The 23049-nt window shown below is 40.3% G+C and overlaps 1 protein-coding gene across 4 annotated transcripts in view; it reads right to left on the reverse strand.

Annotated features, from left to right (window-relative positions):
* LOC132400745 (serine/threonine-protein kinase ICK-like) overlaps positions 1-23049 on the reverse strand; it is a 60535-nt gene that overhangs the window by 3131 nt on the left and 34355 nt on the right. For 2 of the 4 annotated variants that reach the window (XM_059982043.1, XM_059982046.1), the window contains 7 exons: positions 21523-21694; positions 15573-15740; positions 14370-14684; positions 11765-11952; positions 11537-11682; positions 8156-8293; positions 5139-5252 (listed from right to left, as the gene is read on the reverse strand). In XM_059982043.1, the coding sequence (XP_059838026.1) occupies positions 5139-5252; positions 8156-8293; positions 11537-11682; positions 11765-11952; positions 14370-14684; positions 15573-15740; positions 21523-21694 (1241 nt within the window). Of the gene's footprint in view, positions 1-9; positions 649-5138; positions 5253-8155; positions 8294-11536; positions 11683-11764; positions 11953-14369; positions 14685-15572; positions 15741-21522; positions 21695-23049 lie in introns of those variants that run through there. The other 2 variants (XM_059982045.1, XM_059982044.1) reach the window with 2 other exon arrangements.

Here is a 23049-nt window from a genome sequence, read left to right on the forward strand (position 1 = left end):
TAATTTGCCATTAACCTTCTTATAAAAAGGATACCCCTTGTAACTGGCTCCTCTTCTTAACCAAACCAGTTGCCTTTGATCCACAATTCTGAAGTGATTCTACAACCTGCAGATTCACTTTACAACTCATGTTTTTAAGTATTTTATCTTATTTGCACAATTTAAGTTTTTTTTGCACATTGTTTAGAGTCATAAAGTTTATAATGCACAAGACATACACTACTGTGGAAAAGTCTTAGGCACGTGTTAAAAACTATGTGAAGTGAAGATGCTTTCAAAAATAATGAAGTTTCTGAATATCAAAAAAAAACTAGAAAGAGCAGTAAACAGTAAAATACTAAATCAAATCTCTATTTGCTGTCATCAGCCTTTGCCTTTAGAACTGCATTAATTCTCTTAGGTACACTGTCAAGCAGTTTTATAAGAAAATCAGTTGGTAGATTGCTTCAAATATCTTGAGAGAACTTGCCGCAGTTCTTCTGCAGACTTTGACTGTCTTGCTTGCTTCTGTCTCCACATAATCCCAAACAGCCTCGATGATGTTGACATCAGAGCTCTGTGGAGGCCATACTATCTGTTGCAGAACTCCTTGTTCTTCTTTTTAACTGAAGATTACCTTGGCCGTGTATGTTTGGGGTCATTGTCCTGCTGCAAAATGAATTTGGGACCAATCAGGCCCCTTCCTGATGGTATTGCATCATGCATAACAATTTGCTTGTACTTCTCAGCATTAAGGATTCCTTTAATTCTGACCAGATCACCAACTCCATTTTCAAAAATGCAGCTCCAGCCTGGAGGGAACCTCCATGTGTTTTATCTGTGGCTACTCTCCAGCTCTTCTATAGATAAACTGCCTCCTCTTGAGCTAAAAATATCAGTTTTTGACTCATCAGTCCAGAACATTTGCTGCCACTGGTCAATACTGAGCATGTAAATATTAAGAAAGAGGATGTGCTGGAGCATTTGGAAAGCATCAAGTTGGATAAGTTGCCAGGACCAGATGAGATGTACCCCAGGCTACTGTGGGAGGCAAGGGAGGAGACTGCTGAGCCTCTGACTGTGATCTCTGCATCATCAATGGGGATGGGAGAGGTCCCAAAGGATTGGAGGGTTGCGGATGTTGTTCCTTTATTCAAGAAAGGGAGTAGAGATAGCCCAGGAAATTACAGACCAATGAGTCTTACCTCAGTGATTGGTAAGTTGATGAAGATCCTGAGAGGCAGGATTTATGAACATTTGGAGAGGAATAATATGATTAGCAATAGTCAGCATGGCTTTGTCAAGGGCAAGTCGTGCCTTACGAGCCTGATTGAATTTTTTGAGGGTGTGACTAAACACATTGATGAACGAAGAGCAGTAGATGTAGTGTATATGGATTTCAGCAAGGCATTTGATAAGGTACCCCATGCAAGGTTTATTGAGAAAGTAAGGAGGCATGGGATCCAAGGGGACATTGCTTTGTGGATCCAGAACTGGCTTGCCCACAGAAGACAAAGAACGGTTGTAGATGGGTCATATTCTGCACGGAGGTTGGTGACCAGTGGTGTGCCTCAGGGATCTGTTCTGGGACCCCTACTCTTCGTAATTTTCATAAATGATCTGAATGAGGGATGGGTTAGTAAGTTTGCTGATGACACAAAGGTTGGAGGTATTGTGGATAGTGCGGAGGGCTGTCAGAGGTTACAGCAAGACATTGATAGGATGCAAAACTGGGCTGAGAAGTGGCAGATGGAGTTCAACCCAGATAAGTGTGAAATTGGTCATTTTGGTTGGTCAAATACGATGGCAGAATATAGTACTAATTGTAAGACTCTTGACAAGTGTGAAGGATCAGAGGGATCTTGGGGTTCGAGTCCATAGGACGCTCAAAGCTGCTGCGCAGGTTGACGCTATAGTTAAGGTGTGTACGGTGTACTGGCTTTCATTAATCATGGAATTGAATTTAGGAGCCAAGAGGTAATGTTGCAGCTATATAGGACCCTGGTCAGACCCACTGTATTCAGTTCTGGTCGCCTCACTACAGGAAGGACATGTAAGCCATAGAAAGGGTGCAGAGGAGACTTACAAGGATGTTGCCTGGATTGGGGAGCAGACCTTATGAAAACAGGTTGAGTGATCTCGGCCTGTTCTCCTTGGAGCGATGGATAAGAGGTGAGCTAATAGAGGTGTACAAGATGATAAGAGGCATTGATCGTGTGGATAGTCACAGGCTTTTTCCCAAGGCTGAAATGGTTGCCACAAGAGGATGTAGGTTTAAGGTGCTGGGGAGTAGGTACAGAGGAGACGTCGGGGGTAAGTTTTTTTACTCAGAGTGTAGTGAGTGTATGGAATGGGCTGCTGGAAATGGTGGTGGAGGCGGATATGATAGGGTCTTTTGAGACTTTTGGATAGGTACATGGAGCTTAGAAAAATAGAGGGCTTTGGGGAAATCTAGTAATTTCTAAGGTAGGGACATGTTCGGCACAATTTTGTGGGTTGAAGGGCCTGTATTGTGCTATAAGTTTTCTATGTTTCTATACCTCAGTCCTTGTGTTTTTATGCTCAAGTGATTCTCTTGGCTGTTTCCACTTTGGAGGAATGGCTTTTTAGCAGCAACTCTTCCATAAGGTCTATTTCTGACAAGAGTCTTCTGGATTATAGAAGGGTGTACTTGGGTTGCAGTGGTTTCTGTGAGTTCAGAGCTGATAGCAGTGCTATACTTCTGGTTTAGACGGGACGGAAATTTGTTGCATCTCTTGCCTGCTGCACCCAGTTTCTGTGGCCAACCACTGCTTTTCTAGTCCCCAGCCTTGTCTGTTTCTTTGTGCTTCTTCAGAAGAGCTTGTTCAGCATGCCTTGAAACTCCTGTCTGCCACAAAAGTTCTGCTTGGGACAGACCTTGCTGATGCAGGATAACCACTCTAGCTATGGTGGAAGAATTGATGATTTGAAGGTTAAACTACCACATCTACCACATCCTCACCTTTTACTTTGGCTGACGTTCACCCAGTTTGATTCCTTCTAGATCAGTTTCTGTTTCAGTTAATCTGTTTAGTTCAATCAACTCAGTATGTCATTGATCATTATCATCCTGTTTGCTTTCTTTGTTTAATCATGCACTGGACTATATACAGCAGAATCAGAATCAGGTCTATCAACGACATGTGTCATGAAATTTGGTAACTTAGCAGCAGCAGTTCAATGCAATACGTAATATGGAAGAGAAAATAATAATAAATAAATCAATTACAGTATATTTATATTGAATAGATGAAAAATCATGCAAAAAAACAAAATATTTAAAAAGTGGGTAGTGCTCACGGGTTCAATGTCCATTTAGGAATCAGATGGCAGAGAGAAAGAAGCTGTTTCTGAATCACTGAGCATGTGCCTTCAGGTTTCTGTAGCTCCTACCTGATGGTAACAGTGAGAAAAGGGCATGCCCTGGGTGCTAGAGGTCCTTAATAATGGACACTGCCTTTCTGAGACATCATTCCCTGAAGATGTCCCAGCTACTTTGTAGGCTCGTACCCAAGGAAGAGCCGATTAAATTTACAACCCTCTGTAGCTTCCTTCAATCCTATGCAGTAACCTGCCCGCCCCCCCACCAGAGAGTGATGCAGCCTACAAAATAATCAAGTTTTTACTTGAAAAATGGTCTATTACTTAATATGTCTTTCTTTAACAAAATACAAAAAACATATTTCTAACATTTAACTACAGGAAAATGAAAGTTTGGATCTAAAACTTGGTCTTTTTTACTGACACACTAATGCAGAAGACAAAAAATAAACATCTAATGCAAAATTTGTATTAAAATAATCTAGGGTGCCCAAGACTTTTGCATAGTATTGTAGGTGCAGATTTACTCCATTCAGCCCATCGAGTCTGCTCCACCATTCCATCATGACTGCTTTGTTATCCCTCTCAACACCATTCTCCTGCCTTTTCCACATAACTTTTGCTGCCCTTACTAATCAAGAACGAATCAAACTCCTTTTTAAATTAACCTAATGACTGCAGCCAGCTGTGGCAATGAATTCCACAAATTCACCACCCTCTGGCTAAAGAAATTCCTCATTTCAGTTCAAAAGTCCTTGTATTTGAGGTAGTGCCCTCTGGTCCTAAACTCACCAACTATAGGAAACTAGGAAATTCTTCCTAGGCCTTTCAATATTCAATAGCTTTCAATGATATTCCTCTTCCCCCCCCCCCCCCCATTCTTCTAAACTCCAGCGAGTACAGACCTCAAGCCATTAAACTCTTATCGTATATTAACCCTCTCATTCCAGGAATTATTCTCATGAACCTCCTCTGGATCCTATTCCAATGCTAGCACATCCTTTCTTAGGTTGGGGCCCAAATTGCTCATAATGCTCCAAATGCAGCCTTATCAAGTCCCAGTTAATCTTTCCAAATATGCAGCTTGATTTGTTGTGTGTTTCCAGTATGCTTTTGTTTCAGATGTCAAACATCTTAAAGATCCTGCTGTTTTTTGTTTACTTTTCAACAGATTTTATAATTAAAAAGCTCCAAAAGCACTGCATCAGTCGAACAAAATTAATCTCCATCCTGCCACAACCAGTTCCTCTGTTCACCCCAATCTCTTCCTCACAACAATTTTGTCCCACTTCTACAGATTGGATGTACTGAGATTGATCTGATAGCAATTTTGGCACAATTTCTGGCATCTCTAAGCCTGAATGCTTGAAACTGAAGTAGGCAAAACAGTTCTGAATTGTCTTGCTGCTTATTTAGTGGGGAAGTTTAGGACGAGAGGGCTCATCCTCAGAATACAAGGATTCCCTTTGGAACAGATGAGGAGTCATTTCTTTTGAGGATAGTGAATTTGTGGAATTCATTGCTACAGATGGCTCTGGAGACCAAGTCAGTGAGTATATTATAAGCAAAGATTCTTAATTAGTAAGGGTGTCAAAGGATATGGACAGAAAGCAGGAGAATGGGGTTCAGATGGATAATAAATCAGCAGGATGGAATGGTGGAGCAGACTTAGTGAACTGAATGACCTAATTCTGCTTCAATGTCTTATGGGTTGCCTAAACCCCATGGAATCACTTCCTTAAGGGCAGAGGCTCAGGGTTAGAAACATTGAAAGATTAACTGAAAGATCACATGGTCTACAGATTTGTGATACTCACTGGAGTCGGTTTCCACAACTGGTGCTAGCTGCACTCTTTGGCCAGCAGATCCAACTTCTTTCTTACGAAACGTTGACGTGTATCCTCCAGAGGCATCAGTGCCAGAGGCATAAACTGGAAAAGAAAATAAGGTAGTATCTGCTTTTGTCAAAACAACTTAAATTACTTTTCAAAATCATGCATCCAGCTTCCATGTCCGGTTGAGTTGCAAGTCTTAACAACTTGGGCGGGGGTGGGGGGTGGGCTGGAAAGAGTCTTACTGCTCGATGTAATTTTGAAGCTACATAATCTAGTCATCAGCAGCTTTATCATCTGCTCTATCAACATCTTCATCATAAAATCATCTCAGCTCCATACAAACTCTACTCCAAGGAGAACGGTCCATACTCTTCCCAACCATGAAAGTCCATTACCCTGGGAACATTCAGGAAGATCAACACACAAAATGCTGTAGAAACTCAGTAGGCTGGGCAGCATCTATGGAAACAAAGTACAGTGGACGGTTCCAGCAGAAATCCTTCCGCAGGACTCTTCAAAGGGTTTTGTCTTGAAACGTCAACTGTACTTTTTTCCATAGATGCTGCCTGGCTTGCTGAGTTCCTCCAGCATTTTGTGTGTGATGCTTGGATTTCCAGCACCCGCAGATTTTGTTTGACATTCACGAAGATCACTAGTCTCCCTTCTAAAGCCTTCACTTCCTCTGTAAAACAGCTGAAGCCAAACTAGAAATTTATCAAGCTCTAGTATGACCTCTATTTAACAGGCTCTTCTTTCAGTTAAAAGTTTGTAATTTATATTTTCAAAAAAAAATGCATTTTATCTTGTTCTGCCTTATCAGAGGGAAAACGTTTTAATAAAGATTTAGGTACACAGATACCAAGGTCAACTCCACCATTAAATACATTGCCTTCCCATATTAAAAAATGATTAGCTTTATTTCAGGAACAGTTATTACTCATCAACCAAGAGGCCCACCCCCCCCCCAACTTTGAACTGATTCCCCAACCTATCAAAGTTCTAAGTATACTTATTATCAAAGTATACTATATACAATCTTGAAATCCATCTCAAAACAAAGAAGCCCAATAGAAGCAATTAAGAAATATTGTCAAGCATCCAATGTGCTCACTTTCAAGGATTTTGCAACTCAAGTTCTCAATATTGTTTATTTATTTATTATTTTGCTTTTCTATTTGTATTTGCAAAATGTTCAAGTAACTGAGCGTGGTTGTGTGTGATATACAGTGCCTGTTAGTGTTCACCCCACCCTGGACTGTTTTTAAAATAGCACCACTTGTGTGTGTTCGTGTTCAAACAGCAATGATTTTTGTCACTGATAGCTGGCGAGAAATAAACAGCAAGACAATTCAGAACTGTTTTGCCTACTTCAGTTTCAAGCATTCAGAGATGCCAGAAACAGCTGGGAGTGAAAATGAAACAATTTCACTACTTCAGCAAATTAGGAGCTATGAAGAATTCGTAGGTATCAACAGTCATCTTGAATGTTACAATGAAAATCTGGAGGATGCAATCATCCGATAACCTTGTATGAAGGTAGTCCAGGATCTACACTAGGTGTCTGCGCTAATTTTGTTCATTTAGTCAATCAAAAGAATTCCAGAATGTACAGGTACAGTGGATGAATTTCTCCGTCAATAACAATTAGGAACTAACAGTTTCATTATACTGTCGTGGTATTGATAGTGTAATTTGTTCTGCATTTCAATTTAAATACACAATTTGTTACTCAGTTAAATGGTAGTTTTACTGTTTTTTTAAACCTTCTTAACTCATTCTATGACCCTTTGACTAATTGGGACAGCCACTTAATTGTGCCAAAATGTACTGCTCACGATTTCGCCCAATTAACCAAAATACACTGTATACAAGATTAGCTTATATACAGATTGACTGTATTTACCATAAAGTGATGGCTAGGTGCAGGAGTATCTGAACATAAGGAGACTGACAGGAAGTAATGCTTTCCACTACTACAATCATCTTCCATTTTTCCATTGAGCCAGCTGTGCATGAATAAACACATCTGCCACCTTAATTCCACAGACTCCCATCAACACAATAAGTTTCCGTCAAATCTTTTTGGTTTTGCTATCAGGTTTTATGCTCCCTTTCAGAAAGCCATGCAATGCTGTCAGAAGCTCGCAACCAAATTCCTCATCTCCCCAAAAACCCAGCATTATCTCATTCATTCTCCCGGAATGGTTTATATCATAGCAGGACACCAATGAATATAACGCTCATTTTCTTAGGGTCTTCGCCAAGGCCAAAGATAATAGATAAAAACACAGATAATAGACAATAGGTGCAGGAGTAGGCCATTTGGCCCTTCGAGCCAGCGCCGCCATTCAATGTGATCATGGCTGATCATACACAATCAGTACCCTGTTCCTGCCCTTTCCCCATATCACTTGACTCCGCTATCTTCAAGAGCTCTATCTCTTTCTCGAAAGCATCCAGAGAATTGGCTGCCACTGCCTTCTGAGGCAGAGCATTCCATAGGTCCACACCTCTTCAGGTGAAAAAGTTTTTCCCTGAACTCTGTTCAAAATGGCCTACTGCTTATTCTTAAACTGTGGCCTCTGGTTCTGGACTCCCCCAACATCAGGAACATGTTTCCTGCCTCTAGCGTGTCCAATCCCTTAATAATCTTCTATGTTTCAATCCGATCCCCTCTCATCCTTCTAAGTTCCAGTGTATACAAGCCCAGTCACTCCAATCTTTCAACATACGACAGTCCCGCCATCCCAGGAATTAACCTTGTGAACCTACGCTGCACTCCCTCAAAAGCAAGAATGTCCTTCCTCAAATTTGGAGACCAAAACTGAACACAATACTCCAGGTGTGGTCTCACCAGGACCCCGTACAACTGCAGATGGACCTCTTTGCTCCGATACTCAACTCAGTTTATGCTCCTGCAAAGATGAGTGCCTCAGAAATAACTCTAAGCTGAAAGTCACCTACAAAACAAAAGGACAATAAGATGGGCATCACCTTACCTGTGTTGGTACAGCTGAGGGGAAGTGCTCCTTCAACAACTCCTAAAGGTTTATTGGAAAAGTTAGAGTTGGCCCAGAGATTATGAACGTTGAAATCTTTACCTATATTGGCAAATGGGGTTTTCTTGGCATTAATTCCTGCAAGATCAAAATGACATAAAATTGTAGTAATGTTTCAATGCAAGTTTTAAGTATGTTACACAACGCACACATTTTGTTTTCTTCTAAACATTGACACTCAGCAGCCACGTTATTAGGAATAGCTGTACACCTGCTCATTAATGCAAATATCAGCAAATCATGGGGCAGCAATTCAATGCATTTATGCAAGCAGGTATGGTCAAGAAGATCATTTGTTGTTCATACTGAACATTAGAATGGGGAAGAAATATGATCAATATGAATTTGACCATGAAATAATTATTGGTGCCAGAGAAATGGTTTGAATACTTCAGAAATGGCTGATCTCCTGAGTTTTTCCACACACTACAGTCTCTAGAGTTTACAGAAAATGGTGCAAAAAAAAGAAAAATGGAAAACATCCTGTGAGGGCAGTTCTGTGGCTGATCTTAAAAAGAGGTCAGAGGAAAATAACCAAACTGGTTCAAGCTGACAGGAAGGCAAGAGCAACTCAAATAACCACTTGTTACAATAGTGGTGTGCAGAAAATCATCTGTAAATGCACAAAATGTAGAACCTTGAAGTGGATGGGATACAGCAGCAGAAGACCACAACAGGTTCCACTTCTGTACCTAATGAAGTGACCCAGTGTATATATTGAATAACAGATATGCAAAGGATTATAACCATGAGACATAGGAGCAGAGTTAGGCCATTCAGCCCATCGAGCCTGCTCTTCTGTTTTATTACAGCTGATCCCGGATCCCACTGAACCCTATACACCTGCCTTCACGCCATAGCCTTTGATGCTCTGATCAGTCAGGAAAATATACCCACAGACTTGGTCTCCACTGCAGTCTGTGACAGAGCATTCCACAGATTCACTATTCTCTGGCTAAAAAAAAATTCCTCCTTACCCATTCTGAAAGGTCACCCCTCAAATCTGAGGCTACACGCTTTGGTTCTGGATACTCCCACCATATGAAACATCCTCTCTACCCATCTAGCCCTTTCAACATTCAGTAGATTTCAATGAGATCCCCCCACCCCCACATTCTTCTAAATTCATGTGGGTACAAACCCAAAGCTCCCAAATGCTCCTCATATGTAAACCCCCTGATTCTTATCCCTGGAATCATCCTTGGGAATCACCTCTGGACTTTCTCCAAGAACAACAACTTTTGAGATACGAGGCCAAAAACTGTTGGCAAAACTCCAACTGCAGCCTGACTAGTGTCTTATAAAGCTTCAGCATTATCTCCTTGCTTTTATATTCTATTCCCCTTGGAATAAATGCCAACATTGCATTTGCCTTCTTTACCACAGACTCAACCTGTAAACTAACCTCCTAGGAGTCTTGCACAAGGACTCCTAAGTCCCTCTGACCTTCTGTACCTGTCATATAATAGAATATGGTCAACATTTCCCTGGATACTTGATTTACAAAAGGTACAGTATTTGAAACTTTGATTTATTCTCTACAAAGATCACTGCCCTTGCAACATAGCTGATTAAAAAAAAAGCCCATGTTGTCTGGACCGTCTGAGACCTAAAATTACTCCAATTTCTACAAACATTGTAACAAATTCTCTTCCCAGTTATTTCCAATTCCCAGTAGCAAGTTTGGGTTTTGTCTCAATCATATTCCAAACATGATAATCTCGTTTTTTTTTAAATTTAGAAACAGAGGGATATGATGTGAAACAGACTTCCACATTAAAAGGAAAACCAGAAAACAGTAATTAGGTGATGTCAAACTTGGGTTTTAAACTCAAACCACCGTAGTGCAGCCATTAGCACAATGCTATTACAGCTCAGGGTGCTGTAGTTTGGAGTTCAATTGCAGCATCCTCTGTAAGAAATTTTCTATGTTCTTCCTTTGAGTGCATAGGTTTCCTCCAGGTGCTCTGGTTCCCCCCACAGTCCAAAGACATACTGGTCAGTAGGTTAACTGATCATTGTAAATTGTCCTGTGATTAGGTTAGGGTTAAATAGATGGGTTGCTGGGCAGTGTGGCTTGTTGGATTGGAAGGGCCTGTTTGCGTTGTATTTTAAAAAATACATAGAAATAAATAAATCAACCGAGGGAAGATACATGAGCAGCTACTTTGATATATGCTTTGATAATAAATGTACTTTGACTTTGAACTAAGGTGGTGATATTAAACTGAATCAGAGCAAATGGGGATGGCATGAGATCAATTTATCTACAAATTAACAGTTACATTTGTTAAAACTATACAACTTCAAGTTTATTGTCATTCAACCATACACATGCATACAGCTAAACAATTCCTCATGGACTAAGGTGCAAAACACAGTATATACAGTCAATCATATACAAATCATACAGTATATAAAATGATAGTAACACAACATTATCAAATAAAAAAGTATTCTGCAGATGTACAAGTTCACATAAAGTGCTTTACAACATATAGTTAAAATATACAATGGTATTGCTTCCTAGTATTGTTATAGCTGGGGGTAGTAATGGGAACAAGCTCCCATTACCTATTAAATGCTGTCAATGATGAGCAACCTCAAATAGCCTTTAACATTCAAGGTCAACTCCTGCCTTTCACATATGGCTTGGCTACCAAGCCCAGCGGAATGGTTTCTACTGATAGGACAAATAGCAAAGGCGGGTTACTGATGTCTTAAAACCAGATGTTTTGGGCAGATGGGGCTCGTCAGCCGTGGTTGGCAGCCCAACTGGGAGGAGAAAAACTCTAAGCTTAAACCTTCGCTGCCTTGCGGTTATACTTACTCATGGGGAAGGCTTTGGGAGTAAACCCCAAGGGGAAAAAATCCACAGCTGGAGTCCCTAAGTTCATTGCTGACTGGCAACTCTTGCAACACTGCTGGTACCAAACTGTGTCAGTTTCTTTGTGTTCATCAGATGCGTAGAGAGGAGTTTGCTACATGGGCAACAGCTCGCTCTCCATATCATACTGCCTAGGCTTGCGTATCTAGGCAGCTAGGACAAAACATCCATTGTTGACCCCGACCAATGGGGGCCTCAACACTTGCAATAGTATTACTCCTACTGGTACTGTCATTAATAATGTGTATTGGGTGGTAGTAGGGTGTTCTGAAGTCACAGCGTGGGGTAAGAACCTAATAGTCCTTATAGTGTAGTACCTACTGCCTGACGGTCTATTATTTAAGTTCAAAAGGTACAGTACATCTTTTACTTTTTGCTTAAATTACCCATTTCCCACCAACATGAAATGGTTACAGACTTCATTTGTTACAAACCTGGCAGATATCTTGATTGTTTCAGATAGTGATACTTGGCTGACGAAACTCTAGAAGTCGCATCCGCTTGAGGCAGATTATCTGTCGGCACGTTCTTACTACTTGATTTAGTATTTGAAGGAGTAAAGTCTAAACAGTTTTCCATTCTGCAAAGAATAAGATTCACCAAATAGTTTACAACTTCAAAAGGAAATTAGACGAAGTGGCACAGAATGGTGGTCTGCTTACTTCAACTGCGATTCTTGAGTTCGGCGTTTTTTATCATTCAAATTTGCATTTTTAGCTGAAGAAACAAATTCCAAGCCTCCAGAATCATTCCAGTTGCTGAAATCTTTCAAAATAGTATGACTCCATCGTCGAGCACTGCCATTTGGCTTGGTGCTACTGCAGATATTATCCTCTGTCTTGATTACTTTCTGAGATTACAAAAAAACATTTAACAACTTGAGCTATGATTAAAATAATCAGAACAAAATCAGAAGCATAACTGCAATATTTACATTGTTTCATTGGAAATTTTTGTAAATAAACACTAACACAACCTATAATTGGACAGCTTACATAATGTCAGAAGGTTCTGAATTTCAGCAACATCCAAGAGTCTGAAATACAAAGATCTAGGCGAACTGACACAATACAGTACAGTTGGAGATGACAGATGAGAAATTAAATCAGTTAGACAAAACAGCAACATTTTGTAAAAGCAGAAATTATGCCTAATATTCTAGCCAAATATATTACAGTATCTGAAAAAAATCACATGACTTGAATAGGCCTTGGTATTTAACTGGAATCTGCTTCCACAAGTGATGCTGCCTGTTCCCTGACCAACAGATCTCACTTCTCTATTAATAATCAAAATTTCTAAATCAGAACATCTGAAAATGATCACTTTACAATTTATGGGAGCTAAGCTTGCACAAATTTGATGTTGCATTTGCTAAAATAAGATTTGATTTATTTTGAAGATTGAAATATGCAGTGAGGTGCTTTGCTTGCATCAATGACAAACGCAATCCCAGGACATGCTGGGGAACAGCCCACAAATGTCGCCATGCTTCCAGCACCAACATAGGATGCCAACAACTTACTAACCCATGAGCCTTTGGAATGTGGAAGGAAACAGGAGGATGCAGAAGAAATCCAAGTGATCAGAAGGTACAAATATTTTACCTTCTTGGAAGAATTGAACCCGAATCGCTGTTGTAAAGCATTACACTAGCCACTATCCTGGTGCACCGTCCAGCCCAGCCCTTACAGCTACTGGCTAGCCTATACTAGCATATTTTGTGGCCATGTAATTCCCAGTACACTGCAAACATCATTGTTTTGACCATTCAGTAGGGTATGGTGGGACACCAAGTGTAAATTATGAGAATTAAGGCCCTGCCCAGACACCACATGGGCCTCCACACCACATGCTGTAAGGCTTTTCCTTCAACTGATTGTCTTTGGTCAAAGACAATTAGGAATACTGGAAGGTTTTAAAACTTAAAATTAAGAACTTGTAGTTTAAAAAAACCACAAATTCTGTTAGTTTAAAACTAATATACATTGAAAAAAACTTACCTTAATAACTGAAGATCAGGAACCCCATTCAAAATTAATAGGACCACACTAGATATGCCAGATGGTGTTAAGAGAGGCCAGATAGGAAGTGTATTTGACCCCATAACCCAGCAACTTCGCTAAAATGCCCAGGTGTAATAGCAGAACAAGAAGTTAAAATACTATTCAATTATTTAAAAGATAGCTATTACCAGGACAGCCCAATTGCAGGAGTGTCCTGGTTCTGCATCGCAGAACAGTGAGGCGATTTAACAATCTGAGTATTTCCCAAAAAATGCATTATAAAGAACACTAAACACTGATTCTGTTCTTTTATAATTACACTAGAAAATGAGATTACATTTTTTCAACCTTTTTTTAAAAGCAGTATCTATGGTTAATCATGATCCTTTAGCTTCTCAAGTAGCAACATCCTGAATATGCCAAGTGATTAAAAGGCAATAATAAATTCGAGAAAGGTACTTAACTACCAAGGAGCAATTTCACAATCCCATTTCCCACAGAAAATGCAGGTTATTGAAATTACTTCCGGATAATATATTAAACCTTGGGCTTTGACATGGTTGTAATGTTAACATGGAATACTATATTCCATACACATGTTCTTGATGTGCTGTAGTATTCTATGTTATGATCTTCTACGCTGACATCACAACATAGAGTATTGCAGCACAATAAAGGGTCTTGACCCATAAAGTTGTGCCAACCTTTAACCTACTCCAAGATAAGTCTAACCTTTCCTCCCACTATGCTTCTTTCATCCATGTGCCTGTCTAGGAGTTTCTTAGATGTCCCCAAGGTATCTTCCTCTACCACCACCCTGGCAGTGTTCCATGCATCCACCACTCTGTGTAAAAAAAAATCTACCTCTGAGATCCCCTCTATACCTTACTCTGAGTAACTTAAAATTTGCCCCTTGCATTAGCTGCTTCCGCTCTGCGAAAAAGTCTCTGGCTATCAACCTATGTCTCTTATCATCTTTACACCTCTTTCAAGTCACCAACCCCTGTCGATCCTCCTCTGCTCCAAAGAGAAAAGTACTAGCTTCACTCAACCTTTGCTCATAAGACATGCTTTCTTACCCAGGCAGCATCCTGGTAAATCTCCTATGCACCCCCTCTGAAGCTTCCACAATCTTCCTACAATGAAGCAACCAGAATTGAACACAATATTCCAAATGTGGTCTAAAATTAACTATACACTTAGCACCTTGGTTAAATTTATGACACTAACCCTCATCAATTTTAAAAGCAAGAATTCTTACTTTACACACTTTGATGTTTATTGGAGGTAGAATATTTTGATGCTGTTTTGTTGGTTCATTGATGTTGCCACTGTCATGTGAGCCTGTTATATTGGCTTGCTGCACACTAGTTTGGTGCTGAGAGGGAGTAATTTGCTGTAACTGCCTTGAGGGTGGATGGGGGTTAAGCAGGGCTGGCGGTTGAGGTGGTGGCACAGGCTTCAGCTGATTAACCGTGTGCCTGTTATGCATTTCTCTTTGCTGTTTCCCTTGCTCTTGCACTTGCTGAGGAGTTCCCAGAGCTTGGCCAACATGGAAATAGGGATATCGCAGTGCCTGCAAATACAATGCAAAACATTTTGAGGCCAAGTACTGCCTTTACACCGTTTATACTGATGCAAATGCTTTAAGTGATACTACACCACAAAGACAGGTTTTTTTAAATCTCTAGCAACACACACAAAAATGGCTGGATGAACTCAGCAAGTCAGGCAGCATCTATGGAAATGAATAAACAGTCAACATTTCAGGCCCAGACCTTTCTGCATGGCTGGAAAAAGGGAAGATGCCAGAATAAAAAGGAAAGGGAAGAGGAAGGAGGACTGGCTAGGTGAATTCGGGTGGTAGGAAAGGTAAAGGGCTGAAGGAGGAGTTTGATAGGACAGTCTCTAGTATAGATTAATCAGAGCCAATCAAAAGAGTGACAGAATTTCATGGCTACTGGGATGTGGGGAATTTCATCATCCTCTACAAAACTGAAACTACATATCAAAACAAATATTTAGTTTCAATGGTCCTTCTAATTGATCACCATCCTGATGTCCCATTTACAAGTTCATCGAGGATAGACAATGAGCATGTTAAAGAACTGCCCCCACTTGTAGAATTAGAACCAGGCATCAATCTGCACAAAGTCAAAGAGAAATAGGATTAGCCGAGATCTTAAATTCGAAATAGGAACTATGCAAATTCAACAGAAAAACTTAATTCTGAGAAATTCCCTCACACCACACGATAAAGTATTCCAGAATATCAGAATGACCTGCAAGACCAGAAACATGACATAAATTTATGACTTAGTTAAAACAGTTAAATTATATGGCCCATTGACAGACCATAAGCTGATCATTAATGTAGGTTTCTATAATTTCCCCCTAATTAATTATGCATTCCAGCAATTTGATAGCAAGTATAATCCATTTCAGCTACAGTTCATAAACTCACTTGGCTTGGAGTTGGGCGCTTCTTAGGGTCCCACTGCAGTATATCCCTCATCAGTTGAATGGCTTCACCACTTGCATTAGGAATCAGAGTCTTGAGGTTATTTGGCGCACACTGAGGCCAGCGGAAGTTCATGGCTGCTGCAAGCTGATAGCCTTCTGACCAATTATTCTAAGATGATAATTACAAAGTAGTGTGAATTATAAAGATGTCTGACACAATTGATTGCAGCATAATTCAATCATCACTGTTAGAGCAAAGCATTATCTGGGCAAACTTGCACCTAATTATTCACTAAATACCTTTCACAAAAAGGAATCTAGGGCTACATCCACACTATGCCGGATAAATCCGTAACCGAAGCTTTCTCTCTTCGTTTTCACCCTCCATCCACACTAAAACAGCGTTTTTGTCTCTTGAAACCGGAGCTTTTCAAAAACACTTTCCAAGGTGGATATTTTTGAAAACACAGCTCGGGCAGATGAATGTGGATGGTGTAACTGGAGACTTCTGAAAACGCTATCAGACGGCAGCGTGCCGTCTTTTGTTTTCTTGAACGCAACCTAACAATTTCAAAAGATGGCAACAAGACCGAAGCCAGAAGAGCTAGAAATGTACTCACCAAATACTTCAACCCATAACTTACTGAATAAATACTGTACTCCCTTTGCCCTGTTTTCTGTCCTTGCTTGTATGAAGGTGGTTTACCTATTTATGCAAGTACTTCTCTGACAATAGATGTGTAACAGCCTAATGTAACATTGTATGGAAATACAAGATAACAATGATGCATGCATGTTTTATACATTTAACAAGGTGCTCTATTAATGCAACAGAGTTAGTCAGTTTTTCAATGTTCGTCGTCAGCCGGGTCAATCTGTCCGTGAACTCCCTGCCGGTTGCTGCCGTATGCTCCTGTATTTGTTTTTTTTTTAGTTTAAGTTCTCCTGTGCGAGAGCCAACAGCTGTCCGTCGTTTTAAGTTTTTCTTATCTGTAACTACACAAATGCGCGCTTTTACTGCGAGATTCGACACCACACGTCGCTTGTTTTCGGTAGATGTGTCCTGCACATGCACAGCAGGAGGAGATTCGCCAAAATCTCCATTTCAGTGTGGATAGAGATACTTTTAAAAACGCATAGTGTGGACGCCTATCGTTTTTACGCGAAACCAGCGTTTTCAAAATTATCCGGTCTAGTGTGGATGTAGCCTAGGTTCAAATTACATCCTTTAAATGGTTTGCATGTACTGATACACAAAAGCACAGATCAGGTCCTCAGGGCCACAATGTTGTTCTGATTTTTTAACCTACTTTAAGATCAATATAACCTTTCACTCCTACTTAGCCCTCCATTTTTCTATCATAAATTAATCTATCTAACTGTTTTAAAGGCCACTAATGTATTGCACTGTGTGCAGAAGTCTAGGTTTTTATATGGTTTCAGATGGTGGCGCCTCCACAGCGCCCTGATCATCAAGGCTGTCTGGGATTACCGAGAGAGACACAAGCAAGCGAGACAGCTAAAGTCTGCAGGACTAAGGCAAGTTCCCCAAGACGCTTGGAACAACCTTATAGCCGATTTTCTTATAAATTTGCACAATACTGTACCTAACAGAATCGGTTCAGTTTTAAAGATGAAATTTACAGATGGTATTTAATGCAGACAATTGTGAGGTGCTGCACTTTAGGAGGACCAACCAGGATAGGTTTGACACTGTGAGCAGTAGAACAAAGGGATCTGGTAGTACAGGTCCATAATTCATTGGAAGCGGCATCACAGATAGATAGGGACATTAAAGAACACTTTTAGCACAATGGCCTTCAGAGGTCAAAGAACTGAGTAAAGGAGTTGGGACATAATGTTCAATTTCTACAAGATATTGGTGAGGCCTAATTTGAGTATTGTGCGCAGATTTGGTCATGTACCTACAGGAAAGATGCAAGTAAGATTGAAAGAGTACAAAGAAAATTTACAAGGATGTTTCCTGGACTGGAGGACATGAATTATAAATAAAGATTGAAAAGATAGAAACTTTATTTCCAAGAACATAGAAGATTGAGGGGAGATTTGAAAGCGGTATACGAGGGGCGATTGTTAAGCTTGTGGCCTAAGGTAGAAGGAGCCAATTTTAGAAAAACTAGCAAATTTATTTTTCCTACATTTACACACTTCGTCCAGTGGTCATGGAGCATATGGATCCTTTCTTTGTAGAAGTCGGTGTCTTGGACCTCCAGAAGTGGTCCATAGTATGGGGTGATTGATAAAATCATGGCCTAAGGTAGAAGATGAGTTATTAAATTCAAACTTTCTGTATTTTCACTCAAAGAGTTGAACTGCACGTGCATGCAACGAGAATTGTATAACTCATCTCCTTCTACCTTAGGCCACAAACTTATCAATCATCCCTGCTGTGGACCACCTGGAGGTCTAAAACGCTCTCGTTAGATGCACGTGCAGTTCAACTCTTTGAGTGATAGTGAAGAAAGTTTGAAGTTAATATCTCATTCTACCTTAGGCCACGAACCTATCAATCACCCCAGCACAAATTTACAAGGGATATAGATAGGATAAATGAAAGCAGGCTTTCTCCACTGAGGTTGGGTGAAACTACTAGAGGTCAGGGGTTAAGGGTGAAGGGTGAAATGTTTAAGAGGAACAAGGGGAAACATCTTCATTCAGAGGATGATGAGAGCGCGGAATAAGCTGCCAGCATAAGTGGTGGATTTGATTTCGATTTCAACATTTAATAAATAGATAGATGGATAGGAGGGCTGTGGTCTGGGTGCAAGTCGATGGGACTAGGCAGTTTAAATGGCTGAGCCATGGACTAGACAGACTGAAGGGCCTGTTTCTATGGCTACATAGGAGAAAAGTGGTCACACCAAATATTGATTTGATTTAGCTTTTTACTGTTTACCGCTCTTTATAGTAATTCTTTTGATATTAGAAACTTTTCATTTTTTGGAAAGCATCTTTGCTTTACAATATTTTTGTTTATATGTGCCTAAGATTTTTGCACAATGCTGTTCCTACCTCTACCACCACCACGGACAGGGAGTTGCAGATATCCACACTTAGTGTAAATCATAAATCTATCTCCAACATCCACCCACTATTCTAATCAACCTTAAGGTTATGCCCCCTATGTATTAGCCACTACCACCCTGGGAGAAGTCTCTTTTCCCAGGTCTATGCTTTTCCACTCGGTTTAGGCTTTTATCATCCTGTACGCTTCTATCAAGTCACCTCTCATCCTCCTTCACTCTTTCAAAGAGAAAATGCTTAGCTTGCTCAATCTATCTTCATACCCTCTAGACCACGTGATATCCTGGTCTTTCACTGCTCCCTCTAAAGCTTCCATATCCTTACTATAATGAGGCAACCAGAACTGAACAATATTCCAAGTGTGGTTTAATCAGGGTTTTATAGTTGATTGACTAGGCCAGGGTAGGTTACTGGGAGGCAGCAAAGTGAACAAGGAGTGAATTGCTAAAGAAAGGGGTGCAAAAGTTGAAATGGTGTATTTATGAAAAAAAATGAGAGTGCAAAGAATAAGAAGTGAACTAATAGCACAGGAGTGATGTAACACCCTGGGAAAGGTTTCACTGCTAATGTAATGGTCTTTCTGTAGAAGTAGTGTTTGGGTTACAGTTAGAGACAAGAGAGCTTTGGAATGTGAGCCATCCAATGACAAGAGGGTGTTTCCATGCCACATGCCTAACACCAGGGTGCTCTGGGTGTTTTGTTCAGCGGGAGATGAAGAGAGAGGGAAGAGATCATAGGACTCAATCTGGATTGGAGTCATGGTCTGACGAAGGCTGGGAAGATCGAAGGAGGATCGGCGAAGGGGAAACCATGAGCTCCAACTTGTGCACATCCCTGTAGTCAAATTAAGAATTATAAAGCTGAATTGTTTAATTGTATGAGGTGTACTGTCTTATTTTGAAGTACTGATTTGTAACAGGGTAACAAATCACACAGCATCCACACAAACAGGAGGGTTTCAGGGTGGACTCACATCTGAATCTCACCCGTTTAGCAGGGCCAGAGATAGTCTTCCCTAGACTTAAGCAGCCGACAGAACCAGAGGGTTACAGTGGAAAATACATGTGGGAGTATCAAGTCAAATTCGAGTTTATTGTCATTCAACCTTATGTATCCATACCACCAAACGAAAAAAACATTCCTACAGACCAAGGAGCACAACACAGTACGTATAATGTACAATTTACACACAACACAAAGGTATTATTACCACAAATAAATTAACAAATAATGAGTATTTATTATGCAAGCCAAAAAGTAAATAACTGGTGCTCCATACATGATGGTGGTGGCAGGGAGCTCAGTAGTCTCACAGCCTGGGAGAAGGCATTTCCCATCTGAATAGTTCTAGCCTTAATGCTACCGTACCTCCTACCTGTTTGTAAGTTGTCAAAGAGTTATGTAGCTGGAACTGCTAAAATATACTAAAAGAACTTAAGCTTCTGCGGGTAAACAGCACAACTTTGATTGAGGGGAGGGGAGAAAACAAAGTTAGCCAACAAGATAAATTAGAGTGATGAGTGTATGAGTAGGCATTCAAGGTATTCTAGATTTGTCCAATAAAAGCAATTGAGAAACTGTATGTCAAAGGAACAAATCAGGGTTTTGGAATTACTGTAAAGAGCACAGGTCTTGATATTGAAATGAAGCATGGTGGCCATGTTATGTTGGCACTGGAACATGTGGTGACATTTGCGGGCTGCCCCCAGAACAACCCTGGGTCTGTTCTTGTTAATGCAAGTGACGTTTCACTGTATGTTTCCAGGTTCATGCAATAAATCTGAATCTGAAGTGGATGTGGGAAGGAAAACAAATCAGTATTAAATGCCAATGCAGTTGGCCCTAGAGAGAATTACAGATGATAAATATAATCATGAAAAGTGTTTTCTTCAAGATATTACAATTTCCATTTTGTTTTGAAAAGAGTCAGGAAGCTGTACTGCAGCTTTATTAAACTCTAATTAGGGCATATCTGGAGTATTACATGCAGATCTGGTTGTCCCATTATAAGAAAGGATGTCCAGGCTTTGGAAAGGGTAAAGAAGAGGTTTACTATGAGACTGTCTGAATTAGAGGGCACGGGCTATAACAAGAGCTTGGATTGTTTTCTCTGGAAATGGCAGAGACTGAGGAGAGGTGTGATAATCTCTAGATTACAGATACAGTAGATAGACAATATATTTTTCCAAAGGTTTAAATACCTAATGCCTGAGGACATGCATTTAAGCTGAGAGGAGGCCATTTCAAAAGGACATGTGAGGGGCAAGATTATTTTTTTTAAAAAGAGTGGTGGGTGCCTGGAATGCACTGCCTGGGGTGGTGGCAGGAGCAAACATATTAGGGACTTTTAAGAAAAACACAAAATGCTGGTAGAACTCAGCAGGCCAGACAGCATCTATGGGAGGAGGTAGCCTACCTCCTCCCATAGATGCTGTCTGGCCTGCTGTGTTCTACCAGCATTTTGTGTTTTTATTTATTTCCAGCATCTGCAGATTCACTCATGTTGCCTAGGGACTTTTAAGAGACGTTTAGATAGGCACGTTAACATGAGAAAAATGGAACAAATTGGATATTGAGTGGCAGAAGGGATGAGCTTAGTAGGCCATTTTTTTACTGATTTGTTTAGCACAACTTTGTGGACCGAAAGACCCTTTCCTGTGTTGTACTGTTCTATGCTTTAACTACACTTCATAACAAAAGAATGTGCAAGTTTTACTGATAGAAATGTGTATGCATTATATTACCGCTGTGTACAAATATTTCCTGACAACTCAAACCCCCAAGTCAGACAGTCTTTTAAAATTCAAATTCAACACCTGCTGAACATTATTTTTCCATCTTGATCTTTATATCATGAGTCACAGACTATGTTACAAAGGTATAATCAGACGCAAAATTTTCCATACCTTTTTAGGTGTTCCTAAAACTTGGCAAATTTTGAAAATCTCATCTATTTCACTAGACCCAGGGAAAAGTGGTCTTAATGTGTAGAGTTCTGCCATAATACAACCTACAGCCCACATGTCAATAGGAGAACTGTAATTTGTTGACCGAAGAAGAACTTCAGGGGCTCTATACCTGTAACAAACAGTAAAGATTGTGCATGATACAGTATATTGTAATAACCAGCAAGAGATGCTTCTTCCCAAAAAGTCAAACAAATAACTTAAGCTTTACCTTAATGAAGTGAATTAGCTCCATCTGCTGGCTAAAAAAATTCTCTTTATTGCTGGCCTTATTTAAACATCAAATAACACATAAAAGAATTTTTTTTAAATCTCAAGCATTCATAAAATTACTTTAGTTTTAGGAAAAAGAAAATTAACTTTCCAACTCTAATTGGAAGGTCCCCGAGGACCTTCAACCTTCTAGCTAGTGACTGAACACACAATTCAGTATTTTCACAGTGAAAATACTTCACAGGAGCAACCTGTAACATACAACATAGGTAAAGATCTTGAGAACTTGATCTAATAAAGTATGACTTAAAAACATACAATGGTATACTGGTACAATGTTTTGCCTCATAGGAAATCTTGATTCAGAGGGAAAATAGGGTGGAACTTCTTATCTGTGAGGCTAAGAGTGGAATTTCTTATCTGTGAGAACTATGGTCTCTGTGGCCTCAGCTCTATCATCTGTGCTCTACACCGTGTGTTCTTTAGTGTTTAGTGTCTGTATGATCTGTGCTCTACGGTTCGTAGTCTATGGTACAGAGCTCTATGGTGTGTGCTTTGCAGTCTGTGGTCTATGGTCTCTGCCCTAATTTTTGACCCAGAGAGCTGTACAGCCTGAATTATTACATGTAATCGACCACTGCTCCCAGCATAATCCTGGCTAATGTTCAGTTCCTGAATAAGAAGCTGTGCAAATTATGAACCAGAATCTCCTACAAGTGGAAAACACAGGAACGTAATGTTTTGTGCTTCATGGAAACCTGGCTGACGGATGAGATACCGGATCATCCCATTGGATTCTCCCTATTCTGGGCGGGCAGGTCTAAAAACTTTTCAAAAGTAAAAGAGGTGGGGCATGCTTCATGGTCAATAATGCTTGGTGCGACCCACGGAATGTGCATGCCCTCAAATCTTTTTGTTCCCCAGATCTGGTGCTGCTATGTAGGCCTTTCTGGCTGCCTAGGGAGTTAACAGCTGTGTATATTCCACCGCAGGCTGACAATGACCAGGATCTCAAGGAACTGTATGAAACCGTCAGCACCCTGGAGACTGCCTTCATTAACACCGTTGACTTTAAAAGAGCATCGCTGACTAAGGTCTCTCCAAAGTTTTGTCAACATATCCAGGGGGATGGGGTCACTAGTTTCATCCAGAAGTGGATTGAGGATGTTGTCCGCCAGAAATCGGTCAGTGTCAATCCAAACCAGAAACCTTGGATCAGCAGTTCCGCGTGAGCAGCACTTACCATATGACACA

Source organism: Hypanus sabinus, chromosome 10 (assembly GCF_030144855.1).
Source record: "Hypanus sabinus isolate sHypSab1 chromosome 10, sHypSab1.hap1, whole genome shotgun sequence".
Lineage (NCBI taxonomy): Eukaryota > Metazoa > Chordata > Chondrichthyes > Myliobatiformes > Dasyatidae > Hypanus > Hypanus sabinus.